Genomic DNA, 27,259 nt, shown 5'->3' with positions numbered 1-27,259 from the left:
TTTTAATTTTAATGTATAGAATTTAATAAATATTGTCAACTTAATTCCGCTTGTTTTATACCGTCAATTTAATATCGTAATTCGTTATATTAATTTCATTGTCATAATTTTTGAATCATAATGATATACCATTTTGTACGATGCACTTTAACTTCATCTGAAATAATTTCTAAATTAATCGTAACATCGTATACAATATATGCATAATGCATAATATTAATAACGATATTAATGCATATCATTACGTAGTTTTTAATGGAGTTATAACGTTCATCTTTAATGAAGTATAACGTTCGTTTCTATCCTGAAAACATCGTAATTGAAATTGTTTTTATCGACATATTACTTGGTTGTTACAGGTTTAAGAAACCTAATATTTCCCTTCGCGCTAATAAAATTATATTTGTTTTCGAGAATTAAGATTTACGATAAAGAAGAGATCACACACGATCATATCTAAAATCATTATATTTTATAAATTATAAAATGTCAATTCTGTGTTAGTTGTAATCGTATTTTAAAAAAGTCGCGATTGACACTAAATATATTTTCTAAATTCCGAGGCAAGCGTGATTGTCAATAATACGCATTTAAAATGTATATTGAAGAAATCAACGATGTATATAGTGAATGATAAGGAAATATTGCAATTAAAATATTTGAAATCGAGCTTATCAATATACATATTATGTATAAAGTCTTCAAAAATTTGAAATTTCATAACGATCTAGCGTGTTCGTACCTCACATAAAATATTTTTACTCGTTCTTATTCCACTGCAGTTTCGAACATTTACTTCATTGATGCCATTATTGATAGAGCTCGAATTGTTCACGAAAAATAATTAACCATCATTGGAAAAAGGACACGCTAGGTAGAAGTAAGTTATTTGGATTATAATAACGAATCTTTGCATAGAGAAAGGATTACGCATTTTTTTTCTTTATCTTATTATGAATATATTATTTTATATTTCACTAATGCTGTTAACTAATAAATTGTAGAGCAACTGCGTTTTCTGGATTTGTACAGAGTAAGTCATTAACCGATTAAATCGACTATCAAGAACAGGTAGAGTAGATCGAACTGATTGTGAGTCAAAAAGTCTTATACCATTTCTCAGTTTACGCAATATTTAACGAGATATTAGACCTTAAAGATAGCCGAATAAACGCGTTTATTCGGTCTACTGCCAAAGCCTCTCAATCGCTCTCTACGCGCGCGAGTCGCGAGGCGTGGGGATAGGCTGGCAAGCGCGCCGTCCGAGTTTAGAGGCTCGTGGCGGTGTGCGCGGCGCGAGGCGCTTCCCACTTCCCGTGCTAATGATGGCGGATATTCGGCAGTAGACCGGATGAACGCGTTTATTCGGCTATCTTTAAGATCTAATATCACGTTAAATATTGTGTAAACTGCAAAATGGTATAAGACTTTTCGGTTCAGTTTGGTCTACTCTACCTACTCTTGATAGGTGATTTAATCGGTTAATGACACCCTGTATATATAAAACTGCTAGATCCTAACGTAGGTTCCGTATTCTCATTATTCTTCATATAATTATTATGCGTTTCAGATCTTTATTAATATAGAATTGATTATAGATAATATTTCATCTGAGCTACGATTTATAATAAAAACAGAGTAATTTGGAATAATCCTTTCGCCATGAAGATTTTTGAATTGGTAGGTACAGGTAGATACATAGAAATATACTAAATTATCACATGAGTAGACAAGTAAGTTACTCGTTAGCAGTAAAGGGCAACAATATAGCCAAAGGCAGCGTTATGCTTATATTGGTGAATCTAAACGCAACTACAATTCATTTTCTGTTATCATCTGGAAATATAATGGCAGTCTGTTTCGGACTAAAAATGTATCAATGAGAGAAATGGTTAATATTAATGTTTCAACTTAGTCACAATTGATGTGAAAAATCGATTAGCCAAAACGTTTCGCGATAACAAGAAATTATATTATATATCTGTTGATCCGATACTTTTATGCAAAATGTAAGTTAGACTTAACAATCTTAGGCGCAATCGATTGGCTATTACTGTTTACTTCTGGCAAGATCAAAAATTAGTATTGCCTATTTCTTATCTCGTAAATTTATACGCGAATTCACATTAATTATAATTCTCTTCCACTCGCTAGACGATCTCGATTTCGGTGATATAGAAGCAATTCTAGTTACGTTTAAATTCAACGCGTGTATTTTAACTACGTATGGCTATGCCTCCGTACCATCTCTACTCTTTACGCGATATTATATTAATTTATATAAATAGTATTTTAATGATATAACGGTAACATCGTTTATCTGCTAGATATCGCATAAGTTATAATAGTCCATCTTGTATAAATACACGGAACTTAAAATCAATCGAAATCGAGTACAATAGAAACATGCAACGGGGGTCAGCCCGTTAATTTTGAAATGTTTGAAAATGATTATGACTCACTCTCTTTTGCGCATTTTATTTAATGTTATAAGAAAGTACGTTCCTCGAATATTAAATTTTCGACAACCTATTACCATTTGCTATGGATATATAACTTATCGGAAGCTAAACAATTGCTATCATTTCCATCCACATTAATACCAAATTACAAGCGAGCTTATGTAACGCTATCTCAAAGATAATTCGATTTTTACTTGTCATTCTTGAAAAAATGTAATAATAACGCTTTTTAGTACGATATGTCTATATATACAATATTCTAATTTCATTGATCCCGCCTATCATATAAAGTTACTATGATGTGTCATAGTCATGATACGTAATCTATTACCATCTTCCAATGCAGATTAGGTAAAACGTTACCTTTCGTCTACATTACGCTTACTTTACGACGTATGATATTCATCAGTTATGACAACAAATCCCATTCACATTAACTGTGATTGCAGTAGTATAGTATATTCGAATAAACATGTGTTATCGAGAAATCTTTACAGTCACTTGACTGCCCCTGAAGTTATTCTCATGTGTATTACGTTTCACATAATTCAGATATAAATCAAAAGTATTGTTAAAAAGACGTTTATTTCATCATTATCAGATAATATAGAATTCATTGATGCGTCATTGTATTACGATAATTATCTCGTCATTTCGCGATATGTCTTATGACGATAAAGGGTTTCACGATATAAATCACATGTAGATTCATCTCACAAATAGGCCCAGAATGTCTGGACAATATCAATATATTGTATGTTGAAAGAGAGTAAAAGAGAGCGATAAAGAGAAAGGGAGAAATAGGTACCCACACGTTCATAAAATACATAGTTATAATGATTCACGATATTAACTCGAACAGTGTCGTAGCTGCTATATTGCTGTACGTCGATATGACTCATGCACACATTTTTCATCGAATCCTTAATCAAAATGATATAATCTCAAAGGAGACCTAATCATTAATGAATCTTGCTATTTGAGTAATTGCCTAATTGCGCAGTATAGGTACCCATCTGTGCAGGAATGTTCACAGCTGTATTACAGTTACATGGTATTGCTCCTAAGTACCCGATGAGAGGATTCTCTTCGGTTTCATTATCTCACAAACGTTCAATCTTCTTCAAATATCCTTGGAGATTCTTTGCCGAACGGTTATCTTATACAACGAACTTTTTACTCCGCTCTCGTTAGATTGTCATGTTCTTGTTTTTTGTTACATTTTCGAAAAAAGTCCTAATAGGTTTATTCCAGTATAGACCTTCGCGCGATACTTTGCCGTAAATACTCGCGAGATCCGTATTTGGTGTCTTAAATCGATTAGATATGCTCGAACATTCTTGCTGCTGAGAATTCTACGAAGATCAGTTGTATTTGCGGCACGCGATATCTTGAACTATTCACATAGTTCAACAAATCCCGTATATCATAAGATCCTCAAAAAATTCAATTCACACTTAACTCTTGTACCTGTTCTAACTTTATTTCCTGTTTACTAAAACTTATTGTCTAAAAAAAGTACACAAAGTAAAAAAAGTATGGAGAGACGAAATAGAAAGACAATCGATTTCTCTGTCGTAAACTCCAAGTTTGAAAGCCTTGTTACGTTGACAATGAAGTTCCATTGTTATACTTATCATTTCGATGTCGGGATACGTAATCGTCCTCTCGTATCAGTCCTTCTCACTCGATCGTTATTCGCTCGTTATTTCTTGCAGTACCTCGGATAAGAACGGAGATGTCCGTTATTACACACTCGTCATTCGGCCGTTTCAGAAACGACTCTGAAACGAGTCCGATTAACGGTATGATTATTAAGAATGTCGCGCTTGCTAAAATTTGGGGCTCAGTATCAGGATGTTGGAGCATATCCAAGATTTTTCCGCTGCAGAAAAAGCGATATCTCACGGAAAGTCGGTCTTTCACTCTCTTCTCGTTGCCAGCACTCAAGCATCAGATCGTAGATATCTTTGGAGGAGGCGGTGGGCCGAGGCAGATAATCGAAGCTGTTTCTAGGATCTTCTTTGCAACTGTCTTCGGGATTGGCGTTACTACAATCAAGGGCATGATGCAGTTGCTGCAGGCTCTGCACTACTTCCTCGTCGGACAGATGCTCGTAGGGGACACGTCTGCCGAGATTCAAAATCTCCCAGAGGGTGACTGCGAAAGCCCATACGTCGCTCTTGGTTGTGTACTTTCCCTGAAAATTGGATTTAATGTACATTACTCGGGAATTTCGACGCCTGTAACTGCGATTTAAGAATTACCGACAAATCTCGATACATTGAGTGCGCGAAATGCCATTTGAATAAAATAGTCGAGGTCACAACTTACCAAAAATATTGACTCCCATGCCATCCATCGTACCGGCAACGGCATAGTTCCATCGACTTTGTAGTAATCGCAGGCGTACAATTCATTGTCCGTGCCAAAATCCGAGATTTTGATATGATAAGCCTTACCGACCAAACAGTTTCTATAAGCAAAATTATAACAAATTAAAAGTATAGAGAAAGCGAGATTATTTTTTTATTATCTCAGATTGTGGGATAGTCTGCATATTGTTTTACATTTACTTATTTTCATGCTACTCTCAGCGAATCATTCGATTGGAACGCTTATAGACTTTAGAATAGCTCGAGTATTTCTAGGAATTGAACAGAGACTTTCCGAACAGTTTCGTCACAAGTTCGCATCAAATACTTTTTCGAGCGGCTCGTCTTATTAGGGTCTGAGCACAGAATTGCACATTAAGATAGACTTAAATTGTAGACGTAAGCAACGAATAAGTTTATTTGGCGTACGACGTTAGAATTAATGGACATCGCTATATCTGATAACGTGCTACCACGTGCTATATAAGCAAAAGTAAGTAATAATTTGTAAGCAAGTCAAAAATAATCTTTTTGATTGTCCTGAAAGTCTTGAGGGGATGCTGGAGTTACCGATGGAACGCTCATTTCGTATTTCTCATGCCATTTCTTTCTTCTTAAGTTCTTACACAGAATAAAAATTTCTTCTCCAGAATAAAAAAAAAAACACAAATAAATATGAAAAAATACAGACTGGTATGAGAATCCCCCAAAATTGTAAATTACAGTTTTCTGTCACCATGTAGGTTTTCTTTCTTCATATATATTAGGTGTGTTGGAAAGTTCCGTCCGTTTTTATAGAAAAAATATGACTTTATTTAAGAAATAAAATGAAAATATACATCAATCAAAGTATTGGCCATCGTTAGATATGACTTTTTCCTATCTTTCTGGTAATAAGCGGATCCCACGACGAAAGAACGACTCATCTTTAGAGGCTATCCAATTAGAGACCCATTTTTTGACGCTTTCATTGAAGTTGAAGTGTTCCTCTGCAAGTGCGTGTGCCATCAATCGAAACAAGTCGAAAGGGGCATAGTCTAGTGAATAAGCCGCATGGGGTAGCACTTCCCAGCGAAGTGCTTCTAACGTTTCCTCAACGAGTTTTGTGACGTGAGGTCGAGCGTTGTCATGAAGCAAGATCACTTTATGTTGTCTCGTTTCATATTCTGGTCGTTTTTCGTGCAATACTCGATTCAAACGGATAATTTGTTCTCGATAGAGATCTCCTGTGACTGTTTGACCAGATTTCAACAGTTCATGGTACACTATACCCTTCTGATTCCACTAAATACAGAGCATTACCTTCTTTCCGTGGATATTTCACTTTGGCATCGATGTCAATGGTTGGATCGCAAATGGTTTTTCGGCGTTTGGGGTTATCGAAATAGATCCACTTTTCATCACCAGTCACAATTTGATGCAAAAATTCCTTTCTTTGTTGCCTAACAAGCAGAATTTCGCAGGTGGTTTTTCACCTTTCAGTGTCTCTTGGCTTCAGTTCATATGAGACTCATTTTCCTTCCTTGTAGATCTTTCTCAAGGCTTTCAAACGATCGGAAATAACAGATCGAGTACAATTTAATGTTTCTGCAAGTTGTTTTTGCGTTTGACATAGTCTTCCTCCACCAATGCTTACAATTCTTCGTCTTCAAATGCTTTTGGCCGTCCAGAACGCTCTGTGTCATCTACATCAAAATCACCACTTTGAAAGCGTTGAAACCATTTTCTGCATGTTTTATCGGTAGGAGCACTATCACCATAAACTTCTACAAGTATTCGATGAGCTACAGCTGCAGTTTTCTTCCATTTGAAGCAAAAGATTAATACTTCGCGCAAATGACGTTTAATTAGCTCAAATTTCAACATTTTCGATGCAATGAGAAACAATGTTATTGATGCAAACGTACACTTTTATATAGCGAATTTTATTGACAAATGGGAAAACTAAAAAATTAAGCTTGATTTAGACATTAGATTTATCGACAGTTCTAGCTATAGCTACTCGCCGCTAGATGGACGGAACTTCAACACACCTAATATATAAACGAATGTAAACGTATATCCAAACAAACAATACTTTCTCTGACTAATTTATAAGAGTATCATGAGATCTTCAAATTATGATTTTGAAGCTTACAAGAGAAATGATATGAGAAATACGATTTGAGTGTACATAACCTCACATTCAAACGATATAAAGGATATAGCAGAACAAAAAATGTACGTAACGTTTTACTTAACGGCTCATTTAATGTACGTAATGTTTTACTTAATGTATTATTTTTTTATTAATGTAATGTATATTATTAATGTAATTATGTATATTATTAATGTAAATATTTTCTTGATGTATGTAATATTTTAATTGGAATTAAAAATTTATCGACATTGATTAATTTCGGTTGTCTCTTCATCGCCTTAATGTATTACGGCAATCCTGTGCTCAGACCCTGAAACAAAAGAGACATAGTCACATTGATCTCTAGTCGGTACGTGACCGCGTGGGGTGCATAGCGTGCTCGTGCAATCTGCATACGCGTTTGCATTCTGTGCATGGCAGTTAACCGGAAGCGAGAATGGTTGCTGTCTGTAATATTTACTCGCGTATGTGGTCGGACTACATTTCCTGCTCAAAACACACAGCATGTGCAATTATACTCGATGAGGGAATAAACTTTCTCCATATTGAATTATTACAGCAATAATCGTAAATCATTCTTTTTTTTTTTAAGGAAAAAGCAGAAAAGCTTGATATCAAAAATTCATCCGTTTGACAGTATCTGCGGGGATAGTAGAAGTGATATTATATACTATAATAATCTTAATATGTAATAGACATAATTACTTAATATATCATAAATTCGTTTGGTATTTTATCTCGTTTATCCTTTGAGCAGGTTCCACTAAAGATATGTTTAAGCATTTTCCTGAGAAGAACTTATAATTAGAGATGAATAAACATTCATGCAACTTCCGCTCAAAGTTTCAGACATTCATCGGTTCGTTTTAAGGCTCCCGAATACCGGTGACGGTCATGTTGGAATTGTGACGTCATAGGCGAGAAAAACACATTAATTTTTCTTGCGTCCCATTTTTTAATAAAGACAATTTGGATAAATTTAAAAGGCGAGATCGCTCAAAAACACTTGAAAATTGGCGGAAACTATCCTTTCCTCCTCTGATAGTCAGTAAATGGTCGTAAAAGGCACGTAAAGTGACAAAGTGAGCCTATACTCGGGCAAAATCACACAGTTTTACAGCTGATGAAACGAGTGAAATATACGCTTTTACGTATACAATTTCACGATAACTGCAGTTTCCGCCAATTTTTAGGACTTTCACGAGTACGAGGGAAGTCATATTTTCACAAATAAGCAAATATTGACGAAATGGCACGCAAGAAAAATTTTGTCGTCAAAACTGGTCAAAACATCACTTTTCCACGCCTATTAGTTCAACCTTTTACCATGGCGAGGCGCTATACACACACACTAGCATGAACCCGTGTCTGTGTGCTCCCCTTCTACTCGAAAATGAGCACACGGACATGAGCTTGCATTTGTGTGTATAACCAGTAGCGTACTACCAGTTTTGCTAGCCACCGACTAATTCGGTGTCGCTACCATCAACACGGAGTTCTTGGCTGAGTATTCAGGAGCCTTAACGGTTTCCGACTTTCTATGCGAAGCGAGAAAGGGTGCACTTCCGAAAGGGTGAACTCTCCGCTGTAGCAATTCCGAAGTTTTACCCAACAATCTTTTAGAGCGGTTATTTTACTGTCTATTTAAATCTAACTAACCTAGCCCAATCCATTTAGTGGTGTGAGATAGCTCTCGTTTTGCGTAGAAAGTCAAAACCCACGTGCAACAGTACTGACATGTGACTTTCTATGCGAAAACACTTCCATGATTGTACTGTTGCACATGGGTTTCGACTTTTTACGCGAAACGAGAGCTATCTCACACCACTAAATGGGTTGGATTAGGTTATTTTTAACAGTAGTGGAGCCCCCTCGCAGGGGGGGGGGCGGAATCTATGCTATATCTATACATACGACTTCTATAATTATACTGTTGTGCGCGCGTGCGCGCGCGCACACACACACACACACACACACACACACACACACACACGGGGGAGGGGGTGCAAGGGAGCGGACCTACGGCCCGCCCTCCTCCCGCACCCACCCCGTTGATAGAGGTCTCCCCCAACAGTAAATTTATAGCAACAGTACAATCATGGAAGTCGTGTGCCCCTTGGCAAGGGGGAGAGGGGGGTGGAAGTTACCTCGCGTGGAAAGTTTAACGTTCCTGAACAAGGAAAGGTTGTAGAATAGTACTTAATATCATACATGTATTATATATCATATGTTAATTTTAAAACTATGATTGTTAATAACTTTTTAACGAAGGACGAGCGACAGCTAAAACCTGTTGGAGGTTACTCAGGGTCATGACCATGACAACATACGTCAAGGTCAAGGTAATTGGGGGAGGGTCCCCTAATCGGTACTTTTACCGTTTCTTGACTTATTCATTATTTATTCATCTCCTATTTTACGTTTGTACAAAAAAATTTTAGTTTAAAATTATCATAGAAAAAAGAAGATATTGATGATATTATTATATAATATGTACCAAATAATTCCACGCATATAAACGTGAAGAAAGATCATGAAAAGAAAAAATCATAATTGAGCAAAAAGGAAAGTCTTTTTTGTGTCTATAGTTGAAATCGGAATAAAAGCAGGCTTTCTTAGCAGGAAGCAGAATGTTTACATTCAGCTTGCGACGACTTCTTCGGTGGATAAAGAAAATCATCCCTGTCATTGTGCAAGTTGCAAATCGAAGTTAAATTCGCGCGCGGAATCACTTGGCCATTTGACGCAAGCACTGGCGCTATTGTCAATAGGAATAGAAACGTTAAGTGTACTTGGTTGATTGACGCGGTTGTATAATTGAAGTCGATTCCAGCGTATCAACATTGAAGTCGGACATTCGGCCTCAAGTTAGATTGAAAGTTGAATATTGGATGTGCATTGGAAAAGAAACAATTGAATCATCGGAAGGTTTCTCGGATACTGGTACCTGAGGAAGCAAGTGTAGAAGAAAAGCCGATTTTTTTGAATTTTTAATCGGTTGTTCGAACATGTAAGCTGTCGTCAGCGGAGAATAAAATTTTTGCATACTTACAATCTTCAGTATTTTCGAGGGTGGATAAGGAGAATTATGGCTTCCTCTATCGTTTGAAGAAGAACATTCTAAATCCAATGTTGAGGATTTGCGAGACCGAATGATTGTTATTACAAGGTAAGCGAGCAATATTTTGGTAGGTATTACAATTTGCTTATACTTATTGCACAGATAAACATAGAATTTTGCCGCAACAGAGAAGATATAAACGAAAATATTTTTGGATCTCTTTTAACAAAAACTACTCCTATCAGAGAAACAATTTTCTTTTTATAGAAACGTAATAATGTTCATATTGCATTTATTTTTTGCTATGTTAAAGTTATAGAAATCGCATAACCAAAATCATATAATATTTTCAATGTGAGAATGAACAGTGTAGAAAAAAATATTAGATATAATATCTATCTACACTTGTTACCAAAAGGAAAACGAAAGAAAATTCGTATCCGGTATACATTTGTGATTCAAAATAGGATGAAGGAAATCTCTTTTACCGGAATGCGAAATACCTTGCTGCACATGTGGGAATACAGAATACAGACTTTTACTATTCCTATTCCTTTAGACATATGCTTATATCTCGTAGTATGCCCAGTATCACCAATCTCCTATGTTACACATTAGCAGAATAACACTATCAGCGTTATTAGCGAGTTGTATACTGTAACGCGAGATTTTACCTTTATTCGTATACAATACCGGCCTTTTTATATTTTGTTCAGTTGGTCAAACACTCGTATACTGCGCGAATCCACTATCCTTTCCATTTTTAAAGCATTACATAGAGCATTACACGATCTTTTCATTCGTTGGTATTCTTTTTCCATTTGAGCCAATTGCATTGCATTACCCTTTGATCAGTAATCGATCCCTTCCTTCTTTTTCATTTAGCTTGGCTTTGACAATGACCCTATAGTTGTACCGCACACTCGCGAATGAAATAAGAGCTTGAAATAGATTGGCAGTTCGTCTCGGGCGGAGGAATCGGTGAACATCTTTGGTACTCGACCAACCGGTTTCGATAACGTTTAAACTCGATAGTTTGGAATCCTTCGCTCGCGTAGCGCTAGTTCAATTAAAATGAATAAAAATATTTCGCTTTGTTTTTTCTCATTTATCGCAATAGATTAATCGTGCGCGCGCAAAGATCGTTCGATAAGAAAGGGCAAAAATGCATTTCCAAAGTATCGCGTACGCGCCATTGATACCCGCAATGTCCATTTCTTTTTTGACGCCGCCAGTCACGAAGAATTTATGCCCCACGGTGGAATTCCCATACGATCGCGTATTTCACTGAATATCGTCGGTTCGTCACGCTGACATGTGCGATTAAAGTGGAAGTGGTGTTCAGCGCGAGTGGTAGTGCTATTAAATTCTGATTAAATCCTATACAAAAAGCATCGATCTATTTGCAACGCGATCGAATCGTATTCTGCTTTTTTCTCACAAACGCACAGAAAAGGATAACGTTGCGCAAATTTTTATAAAGCTTTATGTGTGGCATGTCAAACATTAACCAAAGGATTATGGTTGCTGCGATCACAGACGCGGACATTCCACTCCCTCGAATGCTCTCGAAAATATTTTGAAATTTGCAATACCATTAGCATTTTGTTAAGAAAAATGCTAATGAAAATGTTGAGCAACGTAAAGATATCTCGTTTCGAATATCAGCAAACATAAGTACTTCTCATAATCAATAAGTTTAAAGTTATTATTATTATCTCATTATTTTAGTGCAATTAATATAATAATATGAATTATTTCGGATTATGTGCGTATGTGCGTGCGTGCATGCGTGTGTGTGTGTGTATGTGTATTTCTATTAATCTAAATAAATATCTTATTGTATATGAACGTGAGACAGGCATGACACAGAAGAAGTATATTTCTAACGACACTTCTGAGTGCGATATTTCTGAATCAATTCGGATCGAATTGTGTCAAAAGCTCTTAGGAATGCTGACAGGGCCGTTATGAAAGCTTCGCAAGAAGAGTCTCTCGCTATACATTAATATTTACGAGCGAGGGTTTGAGAAACACTGTCCAGTCGGAAACTAGATCCCACGTACTACGAGGTTTGCGCGAATATGCGTCCGCGTGTATGTGAAAGATGTAGGTACATACATATATGTACATACGTGCATCTAAACGTTCTATCGATTCGGTGAGATGGCCATTGCATTTCAATAACAGCCTCATAGGTGAACTTTGTTTCATATACGAGATGTACATTGTATTCGTAGATCGATGATTATCGATACCTATTGGTCATTGTATACGTTATGTGACATAAAGATTTTCATCATAAAGATTGTCATCATCAAGATTTATCTATGCAATATTAGAAAAATGGAAATTAAACAGGCATCATTCGGAAACATATAATATGGAATATTACATATAATATGGAACATATAATATGGAACATATAATTCGGAACTTATATAATATGAAAATAAATACACATGTCTGTGCAAAATGTAAAAAAAGATACAATAAGTATACATCACGCAATTTGTAATATTGATTTTAATTATAACATCTTTGAAATAAATCGATGCAATACACATTTTACATTAATGCAATATATATTTTCATTAGATTTATAGGTGCTTGTGCGTTATCTGTGACCAATGGAAAATTCAAGAAGAATAATCGAAGTTCTGGCATTAAAATTTCATTACCTGCACAGGCTTACATAAATTTTCAGTTCTGTGTTTTCAGATAAAAACGCGTTTGGATCAAAACATATAAAAAGTGTATAAATTCTTTTTTTTTTTAGATGACAATCGATCCTTTTTCGATTTATGTTTAATCTCGATTTATATCTTAATGCGAGGCAAAAATCTTTTTATAGTGCTTGAAAGAAAAATCGATCGCAAACAAATATTTGGTCATTATATATGTATATGATGGATTGAGGAAAGTGGCTATTGTGTACTCGAAGTTGCGCACTTTGGGATTGGTTGCTCCTGCGAAAAACCCGGAGGAGGAGCCTCTCACTTCGCGAGCGGTCTACGAAGAATACAATATTACCAAGCTGATCCAGATTCTAGATGATTATGACGATTAAATGCGAAAAATAAATAAAACATCGAAATTTTCTATATCGAGGTCACGCTACCATTTATAAACCAGCTGCTTGCTCTTCTCTTTGCATTTCTCGCGACGATTCACTAACAAATCGTTGATTTTCCATGCGGTTCTCGGCTCCATTTGTTTTGGGGCTTATGGAACTGCGAGGGTTGGTATAATTCAATTTCATCCTGAGAGGGGGGAATCGATATCGGTGTCCCATCCCATTTTAACGGGCTCTCGACGTGATAAAATCTCTTCCCGTGTAGAAATTTAAGTAGAATTCCGGTTAGTTTTCCGTAATTACTATTAGATTCTGGTTAGAAAATCTCGTTAGAATCTGATTAGGAAATGTCCTACTTTTAAATAGGATACCGGTCAGGAAAACTTGTAAAAATCCATTGAGATTTACTAGCTGAATTATATGTTTTATTAAAATATTAAAAAATTAATTATTTTAGTTTTATTTTGTTAAAGTAAGTATTACTAATTAGCATCATATTTTAGAATAAAGTCGTGAGAAAAAAAGTTTTCCTCTAAATTCGAGAATTAATTTCATAATGCTTCTAAACGGTCATCCCCATCCTCAAGTTGTACCACACCTCGCATACTTAACTTTGGCAATCGTACAGGAACTGTTATACTTCGATGACCCACGAATCCTGTATGTTAACGTATGTCTAGTAAGAGCGTGGCAGGCCTGTCTCAAAGAAAAATAGCTTATTAGCTTTGAATTTATATTGATTGTATTTAGTAGGATTATGGTCAAAATGCAATTATATTAATTAGGAGTCCAGTCACCAGCTGCGTCCATAAAAGACTAGCAATTCCGAGGCATACTTTGTGGGATATGTTTTTATCTTTTATTTGTATTTTATGTTTAGCGCCTTTTTTATATTATAGATATGTTGGATGGATGAATCAGAACTCTCTAGATTAGAAGCAAGCAATGCACTGTTTGGCCGTAAGAGGGAGACATTTTTCGCTGATTTTGGCAACACTGGGCCGAGGCGGCGGACGCCGGACAAGCAAGAAGGCACTCGTTCTTAGACGTTTGTTGAGAGCATAGAGATTATTTTGTGTAGCTCTGAAATAAATTTTATTCACAGTTTTTCATTAATTCTGTGTAATTAATTTTGTTATTCACCAAACCCTCTACAATTGGTAGCAGAGCGTGGTTTGAGAGAGATGTTCGTTAGAACCATCGTTGTGCGTCGAAATTGTTTTACGGTGTGATCACGAGAGACACAATAAAAAATGGCGGAACAGTGGAACCTTGCGAGTGTGGAACCGCTCGACGATACCAATTATTTTCTATGGAGCGAAAAAATCGAGGGAATTTTAAGATCCAAGAAGCTCTGGAAAAAGGTGATAAATGTGATGCCACCTGTAAAACCTGAAGAAGGTGTCGAACGATATCAAGAGAAATTTAAGCAATGGAACGAGTGGGATGACGACAACTACGCGGCGCGTACAGTCATAATCAATACAATGAGCAAAGCACAGTTACTAAAATATAGTCATGAAAAGAGTGCAGATAAGCTGTGGAAATTAATAAAAGATAACATGGCAGCCGAAACAGAACAATTAAAGGCTAGATCGCTTAGCGAATTGTCGAACTTACGCATGAAAAAGGATGAGACTATAGACATATACATAAATAGAGCAAAGGCCTTGAGAAATCAATGTATCCAGCTTGGGAGAAACATAGAAGACTATGAGTTGAGAATGTATATTTTTAGAGGATTAAGGCCAGAGTTTGACCAAAATGTACGAGTACTTGAAAGTCAAAAAGAAATAACCATAAATGATATGCATTGAAACAAGAAGAATTGAGAAGCATGAAAAGAAACGAAGAAAAAAATTCGAAAGAAGAATACGTGAGAAGAGCGAAAGAAAAAACGAAATATAATTTTGCGTGTTACAACTGCGGTATAAAAGGTCACTCAGCGAGCGAATGTCGGAACAAACAAAAATGCTTCAACTGTCAAGGCATCAATCATATAGCAGCCGATTGTAAGGAGCCTAAGAGAAGCACGTCGCGAGGAAGAGGATACAGAGGAACATCTAGAGGCAGACGAAGAGCACGAAATTATGGTGGAAATGAGGTTACGCTGAAGACTACGCAGGGGCGTTCCTAGGGTACTTGGCGCCGGGGTGCCACACTAAATTTGCCGCCTCTACTTATATCTTTTTATATTCTTTTATATTTCAATTTAAAAAATAATATGTAGTTGTTTCTAGAGAACAATAAAAACAGCGTATTTAGGTTATTATAATTTATTGCATCGAACAAACGTGACAAAATAAAATTCGAACAAACTTTAAAAATAATTTTATAAAACAAATAGAAAATCTAAATATATTATACTAACAGAATAAAACTTATTCATTATATAATATATATTAACATTATATATGTATATATATTTTTTATAGATTCTATTTATTCTATTTTAATTAAATTGCACTTTCCTTGACTTTTTAATTGAAAATTCATTAACAATGTCTGTTATATCTAAATTTCTTGAAATTTCTCGCTCTATACTTATAATAGATAAATTTGTAAGACGTTCTTGTTTCATTGTAGAACGTAAATAATTCTTAATAATTTTTAATTTTGAGAACGATCTTTCTCCGGTAGCTACAGTAACAGGCATTGTTAATAAAATTCTCAAAGAAATGGATAAATTCGGAAAAATATTTATTAAATCATTTGATAATAAGTATTGTAAAATATCTAATGCATTCATATCAGATGCAACATAAACTGACAAATTTTCAATTTCTTCATATAAATCAATAGCGTTTATATCAGATTCTACATTAGAAACAGATAATTTTAAAACGGCGATAGTTTTCAATTTCTTCATATAAATCAATAGCGTTTATATCAGATTCTACATTAGAAACAGATAATTTATTTTGTAAGTCTATACAATATTTTAATTTTGTGTCTTTCTCTAATTTTAAGAAGGAATTAATATTGTTTAAAAAGTTAAAAGTGTCATTAAGAGAATTTAATTGTTCAAATCTTTCTTGTATCTTAGATATTGTTATGTCTAGTAAATTAAAATAAAAATTTGCTTTAAAATGCTTTTCCGGTGATTCAATATTTTCATCTTTACTTTCATAATCAAACATTCTCTTTTTCTTTCGAGGTCGAACATTAGCAATAGTGGGAAATGTTGTTTCGCTATCTATTTCCTCGGCTATTTTTTTAGCTTCCTGTAACATCGTTTTAAACCCATTTTCAGACCTACATTCTTTAAAATAAGTGTCAACATTTTTTAACATATTTACGATATTAGGTAAAGCCACATCCTTCTTTTGCATCATTTTACTTACAACATTAATTTTTGTTAAAACATTATACCAAATTACTATGGAACATATGAACTTATATGAGCTTATTTTCATTAACAATGTATTTGCAACATTTCTTGTACCATTATCTCTTGTAGAATCGATATACAACTTATATAATGCATCATAGATATTTTCCAAATTATATCTCAATACTTTAATGGCATCTATTCTACTCTCCCATCTTGTTTCAGATAATGGTTTTACTGTTAAACTAGGATGTTCGTTTTTTAAAACTTGCCATCGATGTGTTGAAGCCGAGAAAAATACATATATCTCTTGAACAATAGAGAAAAAATTTACAATTTCAAAAGAACTTTTTGCAGCATCATTAACAACTAAATTCAGACTATGTGCTGCGCAAGGCACAAAAAAAGCTCTAGGATTTAAGTCTAAAATTTGTTTTTGAAGGCCATTATGCTTCCCTTTCATATTGGCACCGTTATAGTATCCTTGACCTCGCATATCATTTATTTCAATATCGTGATTCTTTAAAAAATTGACTATAAACGTCGTTAATCCTTTGCCAGTTGTGTCAGTAACTGGACAAAATCCTAAAAAATGTTCTCTTATTTCTACTAATTTTGTTTTTTCATTTAAAGAAACAAATCGAACAACTATTGTTATTTGTTCTTCATGGCTTATGTTAGGTGTACAGTCTAAAATAATAGCATAATATTTGCAGGACTTTAAAGAGTGTATAATAGTTTTTTTTATTTTTTCGCCTAATAAGAAAATTATTTCATTTTGAATGTGGATTCCTAAATAATGAGGCATAATTTTATTGTTATTTTCGATACGATTAATGTGTTCGGTCATAATGCTATTAAACTGGGATATACTTTCAATTAATTTAAGAAAATTACCATTACCTTCTTGGAACAATGTATTATTGTGTCCTCTTAATGCTAAATTTTGTCCTGCTAAAAACTGAATCGCATAAATAATTCTTTCAATTACAGAAGTCCATCGCTTTCTTTCTAACTTAATTAACTTTTCATTTTCGGCATCCACGGTTCTTCCACTTTCAATTGATTTTTTTAAATCAACTAATGATTTTAAACTGCTAAAGTGACTTTTACTTTTTTCATGTCTTTCTATAGTCTGGAACAAATGTTTCCAGTCGTTGTAACCGTTAGCTTCGTTAAAAGCATTTATATTATTATTAAATAGTTTACAGCAATAACAGTATACCGAATTCTTGGATTTTGAATACAGTAACCACGTTCTAGGAATTATTTCATTATTACTAAGTTTTTTTCTAAAATATTTTACGGAAAAAGATCTATTATTATTATCTAATGGAAAGTTAAAATCTATAAGTTGCACTGGTCCTATTTCAATTAGACTCATTTTAATTTTGTCTGTTAATATTGTAGGCCAAAGACCGGGATCTTTCAATTTGTCTTCTTGGTCAAATCCAGATTCAACAACGACAGTAAGGTCATTTGACACCTCTTCATGAAGTTTTAAAGAAAAATTTTCTTTCTCAGCTAATGATGACGATGAACCTAGTTCGCTAGTAATATCAGTTTCTTTTCTTTCTTCTGGTTCCATGTCAGGGATCAAATTGGTTGATGTCGAAGGTGTTGATTGAAAAAAAAGTTTTAAAGAACTTGTTGTTTTTCTTACTTTTTCGTCTTTTTCTAATTTTCTTTTCCGATATTGGGCTCCAGATAATTTTTTCCGACTGTAAGACATCTACAGTATTTAATCAATATTTAACATAATCGACAATCGTATAATATAGACATAGACTAATGTAATTATTAAAATTTTTTGACAATATTTACATATAAAAATAAAATGCGAAGTTTTGTAAGCTTAAAACATTTAAAATAATCTATAATAAGTAATTAAATAATAAAAAAAGTTTAAACAACTTACCTTGGATTGGATTGTTAGACAAGCGAAAAATTACTGCGAAAAACTATATGAAAATAAATATATCGTTCACTTTCAAAGTTTACTCACTGCACAAAATTTGGATATATTTATATATATATATAATATTAGTAGTTCACTTTGTTTACGTATACGCACAGATGCGTTCTTACTTCTTAGAATTTGCTCTTTCTCTCTGGACGAGACGAAACCGCAGTCCCCAGTCCGCAAACAATAGAAGAATGCACGGAGAGACTAACTTTCAACTGTTTGCCCCTCCAAGTATCTTAAACAATTGAAAGCAGAAAGCTAATTCTTCGTCTGTTCTTTTTGAATACCTTATTTTTAGATAGAGAAAGAAAGAGAGAGAAATACATTTACTAACTGCACGTCTGTATCAAAATTATATATAATAGTACATTACGATACAAGGGTCGTAAGTGGCACTTTTGACTTTCTGGCACGGCGAAGTTAGCGCCCGAGCGTAGCGAGGGCGCTATCGCCGTGCCTGAAAATGTCACTTAGGGCGACTGTTACCAACGCCGATTAACTTAATCGACGATTAAACCAATCAGCAGTGTAGCCAACAGCAAGACTGTGCATCGTTCTTAACCTTCTTTTCATGATGTAGTACTTGTTATCTCTGCGTTCCTACGTTTCCTACTTAACTGTGATAAAAGTAATAAATATCGTCTGTCTATAGAATAGTAATTCACTCAAAAATATGGAATCAAAACGAGCAAAAAATTTTACGGATATTGAAAAAATATGATTTAATAGATCAAATATTCACATATCGTGATATTGTTGAAAATAAACAAATCGATAATATAAGAACCGAGAAAAAGAACAAAGCGTAAATAAATTATTATCCTGTTCTCGTTATATTCTTTAGCAATGTCGGTCCACGCTTTGTTCTTTTTCTCGGTCGTTGTATTACCGGTTTGTTTATTTTCAACAATGTCACGATATGTGAATATTTTATCTATTAAATCATTTTTTTCAATATCCGTAAAATTTTTTGCTCGTTTTGATTCCATATTTTTGAGTGAATTACTATTCTATAGACAGACAATAATTATTACTTTTATCACAGTTAAGTAGGAACCGTAGGAACGCAGAGATACAAGTACTACATCATGAAAAGAAGGTTGAACGATGCACAGTCTTGCTGTTGGCTACACTGCTGATTGGTTTAATCGTCGATTAAGTTAATCGGCGTTGGTAACAGTCGCCCTTAGGGCGGAATCCATAGATGTTGCTCAAGACTCGAGATGTTCTTAAGCTAGTGCTTAAGACGTCACGAGCCAATCAGAGAACCGTATTAATGTCTTAAGACATTACTTGAGTCGATCTTAAGATTAAGAACGGACTATGGATTCCGGTCTTAGGACCCGCGTATCGTATACTATTTTGTAGCACGTGTGACGTAATTCGAGGTTACCGTACCCTTTTCCGTGTCGTAAGTGGCACTTTCTGGCACGCTATCGCCGTGCCAGAAAGTGCCACTTACGACACGGAAAATGGTGCGGTAAGCGCGAGTTTACGGCACACAGTGCTATAAATTATATTAAATTGTATCAAATTATACAGTAAAGACAGAATATATTTATGATTTATCTGTCTGTTGATTCTTGATTCTCCTCGTAAGACGATAGTATTGGCAACAATAATTTTAGTTAAATGTTTACAAGGACTCAATAAAAAAGTTTTTTTAATAAACAATTTTCTAAGAGGTAGGACTTGTTTTTGAAAAAATTTTCATGAGTGTGCCGCCCCCTTAAACGTGGCGCCCGTGTGCCCTGCACTCTTTGCACACCCGGGTTGGAACGCCCCTGAGACTACGGATGAAGCAGTACTGTCAGTAAGAGATATTGAGCAAGTATACACTTCGATGAATGGTAAAAGAAAAGACTATACGATAAGCGATAAATCTGAAAGTCATATATGGCTCTTGGATTCAGGGGCGACATGGTGAGTACTGAAACTATTTTTGAAAAGATTATAGATGAAGAAAGAGACATATCATTAGCAGATAGAGACGGAAAAAGGTTAACCTCGAAAGGTAGAGGTGAAATAGTAATGATTTCACACTCTAATAATAAAAAGATAAGGTTAGAAAATGTATTATGCGTCCCGGATATTAATATAAATCTATTATCAGTAGCAAAAATAACCGACCACGGTTACAGTGTTAATTTTGATAAACATGGAGCCACGATTTACAGGGACAAGGAGATAAAAATGGAGGCAATTCGGAAAGAAAACGCGTACTATGTGAAGTCATTGATGATAAGCAACGAAGGAGTGGCAACAGCAAATGACGTTGATGTTTGGCACAAGAGGTTAGGACACACTAACATGAGAATCATTGAAGAGATGAAAAAGGAAGGCCTTGTCATAGGAATGAACGAAGTGAATAATAATAAAAAACGGTGTGAGCCATGCACGGAAGGAAAAATGTGTAGAAAGTCACATCCAAAGGTGACTGGCAGGAAAACGGAGAGAATCATGGAACTGTGGCATATAGATTTGATTGGTCCGATAACACCGACATCGCGTGGAGGCAAAAGATATATATTTACAATTGTGGATGATTACTCAAGAGTGATATTTATTGAATTATTGAAGCATAAACGAGAAGCAGCTGAGAGTTTGAAAAATTTAATTATGCTAAAGGAAAATCAATCTGAATTAAAGCTAAAAAGAATAAGATCGGATAATGGAGGAGAATTTATCCAAAAAGGTCTGCAAGATTGGCTTAAAGAAAAAGGGATTAAGCATGAATTTAGCCCGGCAAGAACACCACAGTGCAACGGTGTAGTAGAAAGGGCGAACAGGTCAATAATAGAAATGACGAGAACGATGTTAGCAGACTCGAAGATACCATTAGATTTTTGGGCGGAAGCGGCATGCACGGCAGCTCACATTAAAAACAAGAGCAAATCAACGGTACATGGAAAAACTCCCTATGAAAAGTGGAATAATAAAAAACCAAATGTGGGATATATGAGAAGGTTTGGATGTATTGCATACGTATTAGACAAGGAAAAACATAGAAGAAAATTTGACTCAAAGATTACCAAGGGGATATTTGTTGGGTACGCGACAAATAACACATATAGAATATATATTCCAGAGACCGGAAAAATTAAAACGGATTGCGATGTGAAATTTGATGAAAATAGAAGTGGACTTGAACTACTAAGTAACCAAAAAAAGGAGAATCACGTAACAACGAAGGAAGAATTGATAATCATAGGATTAAAGCCTGAAAATGAAGAAAAAATAATAGAAGAACAAGAAGAAATTGAAGACATTGGAGAAGACGAAACTACAGAAGATGAAAGTAGTAATTATGAAGATGCGATGATGGAAGAAATTATAGGAGGAAGCGAATTAGAAGAAGACGATAGTAATGCAGAAGAGGAAAATATTCAAGAGATACAAATGGAAGTAAGAAATATAGGAAGACCAATAGGAACCACGAAAGAAGTAATGGAAGCTCGAAAACAGAAAATGCGAGAAGAAAGAGAAAAACGACAGATAGAAGAAAATACAAGAAGGTCTGAAAGGATAAAAAATCGACAATCTGCAATGATGATTAAAGATGAGAAAATTCCAAAAAATATAACAGAAGCAAAAGGAACTAACAGTTGGAAATGCTGGAAACAAGCTATGAGTGAAGAGTTAGAATCAATAAAAGGACACGAAGTGTGGGACATTGTACCTCGTCCAAAAGATAAGAAAGTAATCAAAAGTAAATGGATATACAGCATAAAAGATGATCCATATACAAGCAACAGGAGGTATAAAGCGAGATTGGTGGCTTTGGGATGCGGCCAACAACCAGGAGTGGATTACGAAGAAACTTTTGCACCAGTCATCAGAACGGAATCCATAAGATTATTATTCAGCATAAGTGCGCAAAAAGGGAGAAAAATGAGAATCTATGATGTTAAAACAGCCTTCCTGCATGGGAAATTAAAAGAAGAAATATTTATGGAAATACCAGACGGACTACAAGTAGACAAAGGACAAGTGTGCAAATTAAAAAAGAGTCTGTATGGTCTTAAACAGGCTGGAAACTGCTGGAATGAATACCTGACAGGAGTTATGAAAAAATGTGGATTAAATCAGTCAAAAGAGGATCCATGTATATTTTTCGTGTGAGACAAGAACAGATTCCTATATTGTGGAGTGTACGTAGATGATATGCCAGCGGTGTCAAGTGACGATGAATATGAAAGAGCATATATGGAAAAATTGAAACAACATATAGATATCAAAGAATTAGGAGAAGCTGAGACAGTTCTTGGCATGCAATTGATTCAAGAAAAGGGAAAATTATATATACATCAAAAGGAATATATCAAAAAATTGCTTGAAGCATATGGAATGAAGGATTGCAATGCTGTGAGTTCACCCATTGACGCAAACACCAAAATGGAAAACTTCGAGGGGAGTGAACGAATTGACATCCTCCCTTACCAAGAGTTGATTGGTCGACTTATGTACTTGAGTGTGTATACCAGACCTGATATATCATTTGCACTAAGTTGTTTATCGCAGTTTAATAGCGATCCAAGAGAAATGCATATGGCAGCACTTAAGAGGATCTTACGTTATTTGAAAGGAACTATTGATTATTGCTTAGAATTTGGAAAAGAAAATTCGACTAATCGAATCGAGTGTGATGCTGATGCTTCATGGGATCGAACAAAGGATGCAAAGTCATTTACTGGATTATTAATATATAGAAATGGGGATCTGATATATTGGCGAAGTAAGAAACTATCATGGACATAGAAATATAGGGACAGAGCATAACGTTGCGGGGGGGAAGCCACTGCGGGACGGTGCGACGAGGTAATACATGCCTAAGTCTGATTGGCTGTTATTGTACGCATGCGCAAGTGACAAGTGTGATATATGTGCATGCAACTCTAACCTCTAACTGGGTTCAAGTCTCAGCACCGGTGAAGTCCTGACATTTTTTCTCGGCTTAGCTCTCACATAATATCTTGAAATTAAAATGGTGCAATGTTGTGTACCGAATTGTAGAAATAGATCCGACATTCAAAATTGGAAATAGACAAACAGTGTGAACAAAAATCGTAAAATTACATTGTAATTTATGTATTTATGTATTTTTTTTATTATATTCTGTTCTCTGTTCCTTTTATTCTGCATAGCTTTTAAGTATTTTAATATGTACCTTGGATTATTATTATTATTAATTTATTTTAATACGTTTTTTTTTTATAAATGTTACTCTCGAGAAGAGCACAACAAATTTCGGTTTCACATTTTCAAGCAATATCACATGTTATGGAAAAATTCAATTCTATAATTTTTATTCTACGTAGTATTATATAATCCATCTATATAAATCTAAAATCCTAATTTGTATTTTTTTTATCTACACTAAGAAAAAAATTTGTGGTGTTAAATTTTAATAAATATTTCTTTGAAGTGTCCTAATGGAATATTTACTTATGGTAAATAAATATTTAGATAAATGAAAAAAATGATAGTTGATTCAAACTAATGATTCTTAGATCTAATAAATACGTCTTTACATTTATTAAATGTTTCGCTAGAACTATTCAAAGAAATATTTATTAAAAATTAGTAAATTTTTTCATAGTGAATAAAAGTACCAAATAAATAGTAATTGTTTAATATTGAATATGCGTACATATTTTTATTTTTCTCATTAGAACTTCTATATAATTCCTTCTCAGATTTCTAATTATTGTTTTATTTTGTTAATCTTATTGGTAATAGGTTACAATTAATTTTTTAACAACGAATTTTTATCATTTTGTTTCGATCATTTATTTGCGATTGGCCGCTAAGTCGATGTTACACGATACTGAGCATGCGCATAGCTGTAGCCAATAAAATTTAGGCATATACTCCCCCCGCATTTCAGAATAACCCCCCTCGCCTATCTTCGGAGCTAATGCTCTGTCTCTATATTTCTATGTCCATGGAAACAATCAGTAGTCGCTTTATCTACAACAGAAAGTGAATTGGAAGCAGTCTTGGAAGGAGTAAAAGAAACGACATGGACAGCGAGATTGTTGGATGAGCTTGGTTTGTCTGAAGGAATGAGAAGAGAATTGAGATGCGACAATTTAAATGCTATCAGATTGGCCAACGGCGGAAATTTTAAGGCGAAATCTAAATTGATGAATAGAAAATGTCATTACATTAAAGAGACTGTTAGAAGAGAGTCTATTCTTGTGAGACACATGCTAAATGAAAATATGACGGCGGATTGCCTGACAAAGCCACTGAACGGGCCTACCTTATTAAAGCACGTCAAGAAGTTCACGAAGGTTATTGATTGATAAAACCAAACGGGCGAATTGTGGGATATTGTTTTTATCTTTTATTTGTATTTTATGTTTAGCGCCTTTTTTATATTATGGATATGTTGGATGGATGAATCAGAACTCTCTAGATTAGAAGCAAGCAATGCACTGTTTGGCCGTAAGAGGGAGACATTTTTCGCTGATTTTGGCAACACTGGGCCGAGGCGGCGGGCGCCGGACAAGCAAGAAGGCACTCGTTCTTAGACGTTTGTTGAGAGCATAGAGATTATTTTGTGTAGCTCTGAAATACATTTTATTCACAGTTTTTCATTAATTCTGTGTAATTAATTTTGTTATTCACCAAACCCTCTACATACTTTTCACTAAATAAATCGCATATTCACGAGGTAAAGACTTCCAGATTCGTCGAATTTCGTTTTTTAAGCTCTTCGAAGTTGATGTCGGTCTTCCACGAAGCTTCCTCTTGATGAGTGACCACACATTTTCAATAGGATTCGCATCGGGTGATTGTGAAGGCCAGTGGAGTGTCTCAATGTCATTTCCCTCTTTCCAGGACGTGCAGAGCTGGCTTTGGTGTTTGGGGTCATTATCTTTCTAGAGTAACCAATCTTTATCTTTATTAATAAATCAGCGTTGGACAGACGGAATCAAAGCTTTTTGGTATATAACTAATACAAATACGAAGCCTATAATGGTCTAGCTTGGATCTTTTAATCGCTTACATATAAACTACTGCGGTATTATCGCGAATTAAATTAAATTAATAATTAACTAATATACGTCGTCCCCCCGAACAATCGTCGGCTTTTTAGTATATTTTTAACATTTTCTCAGCATTCAGGTTGTCAGTAAAGAGATAAAGTCGACCAAATCCTTACTCTGAGAAGCAGCCCCAAACATGCACCTTTACCGCGTGTTTAACAGTTCATTGAACTAGTCTATTGGTGGCAGTAGACCAAGATCGTTTCACCGCACAATGTGCCCAAAAAGAAGATTCGTCTGTAAAAATCACATTATTCCAGTTGCGATCTTTCTTTTCGTATGCCTCAGCTAGTCGCGCGCTGATGTGTTTTTCCGATAATAATGATTTTTGGATTGTACGACATGTTTATATCATAAGCATGGAAATAACCTCATATTGTTTCACACGACATTCTTAAACTTTTTCGTTGTAATTTTGTCTGTCCTTGACGAAAAGACAACGTGCTATTGCTTTGAAACAGGCGTACGACTGTTTTTCCATCTTTGTCGGTATAAGTTCATGTCGTGCCACGTTTCGGTAAATTGTCCACGGTTTTTGTCTCTAAATAACGTTGCACCCATTTATGAATGAACGACCTTGATTTTCTTATGTATTTGGCAGCGGATTTTTGGCCCTTTTGAATGAGAACACTGCTTCGAAACGAAACGCGTAGGCAGTACTTATTTTGAAAATCGTTTATTCTAACACAATTCAAGCAACAACGGGTACTTTGCTTATAATGGGTGCGTTCAGGGAGCTCATTACCAGTGCTACATAGCGCTACCGCTGTTCAGGGAGCTAACTGATAGCACTATGAAACGCTATCGTGACGTTATTGTTGGTAGTGTTTGACGTCATGACTCGCGCTACAAATGCTATCGCCAAAGAGGTAGTGTGTTGATAGCGTAGCGTCGAATGCTCCATGAACAGCGGTAGTGAATACTGGAGTGAAAAAAATTATTGGCTGACCTTTGAAATTAATAATCGCAATAGTAATTAGCTTTCAAAATGGATTACATGGAAATTAAATTGCGTGATGAAGAGTTGCAGGAAACTTATACACTAAAATTAAATCCAACGGATGTCACTAAAGCCGAAACATAAGTAAAATAAAAATAACAAAATAAAAAAATAAACAAAAATAAATAAATAAATAATAAATGAACAAGTGTAGTTGCTCTTAATAATTTTTTTCCTCACGCGTGCACGTAACGTGCCCTATACTGCAACGCTTTTGCGTGCGGTAAATAGCCAATAACTCAAGCCGCTGAGTTATTTTCCTAACCTCACGCAAAAGCGTTGCGTTATGAAAAATAACGCAACGCAGTGGTAGCACTGGTCAAATAACAACACGGAGAAACCTAAATAACGCAACGCAATGGTAGCACTGGTAGCGCTCGTACAAATAACAACACGGAGAAACCTAACCTACGTCGTAGACGCAGGCCGGCCGGCAGGCGCCCCGTGCCCGGTGTTCGTTCGCGGGCCATTGCCATTTTTCGCGGGCATTGCATCATCATCTTTGTTCTCATAACTTTGTTTGACTTTTGTTATTCGTCGCCTGTGGCGGCAGCTTTTCGATACCATATCGTCCCAGTCAGAAATTTGTGGACGGGGCCATTTTACCAAGATTGTAAGTGTCGTTTAACGTGTAATAACGTTCAGATGAAATCAGTAAGTATATCAGAAAGCAGAAATAAAGCAAATATGTAACGAAAAATATTTTCTATATATTCAAAAATTAATTTTCATTGGCTATTTGGTTGTATTGTTAAATATTTATATACGAAATATTTTAATTTCTTAGTCGGGG

The 27,259-nt window shown here is 35.1% G+C and overlaps 1 protein-coding gene across 1 annotated transcript in view; it reads right to left on the bottom strand.

The window, feature by feature from the left end:
- Positions 1–4,114: 4,114 nt before the first annotated feature.
- The window catches only part of LOC108781397 (epithelial discoidin domain-containing receptor 1), a 148,452-nt gene continuing 125,307 nt past the window's right edge, over positions 4,115–27,259 (bottom strand). Inside the window, exons 11-12 of the mRNA XM_018549348.1 lie at positions 4,797–4,938; positions 4,115–4,662 (exon numbers count right to left, since the gene is read on the bottom strand). Of these exons, the coding sequence (XP_018404850.1) occupies positions 4,315–4,662; positions 4,797–4,938 (490 nt within the window). The 3' untranslated portion in view covers positions 4,115–4,314. The remainder of the gene's footprint in view (positions 4,663–4,796; positions 4,939–27,259) is intronic.

This window comes from Cyphomyrmex costatus, unplaced genomic scaffold (genome assembly GCF_001594065.2).
Source record: "Cyphomyrmex costatus isolate MS0001 unplaced genomic scaffold, Ccosl1.0 scaffold81, whole genome shotgun sequence".
Taxonomy (NCBI): Eukaryota; Metazoa; Arthropoda; class Insecta; order Hymenoptera; family Formicidae; genus Cyphomyrmex; species Cyphomyrmex costatus.
Note: the sequence above shows the minus strand (reverse complement) of the source record. Positions and strands in the feature narration are given on the sequence as shown.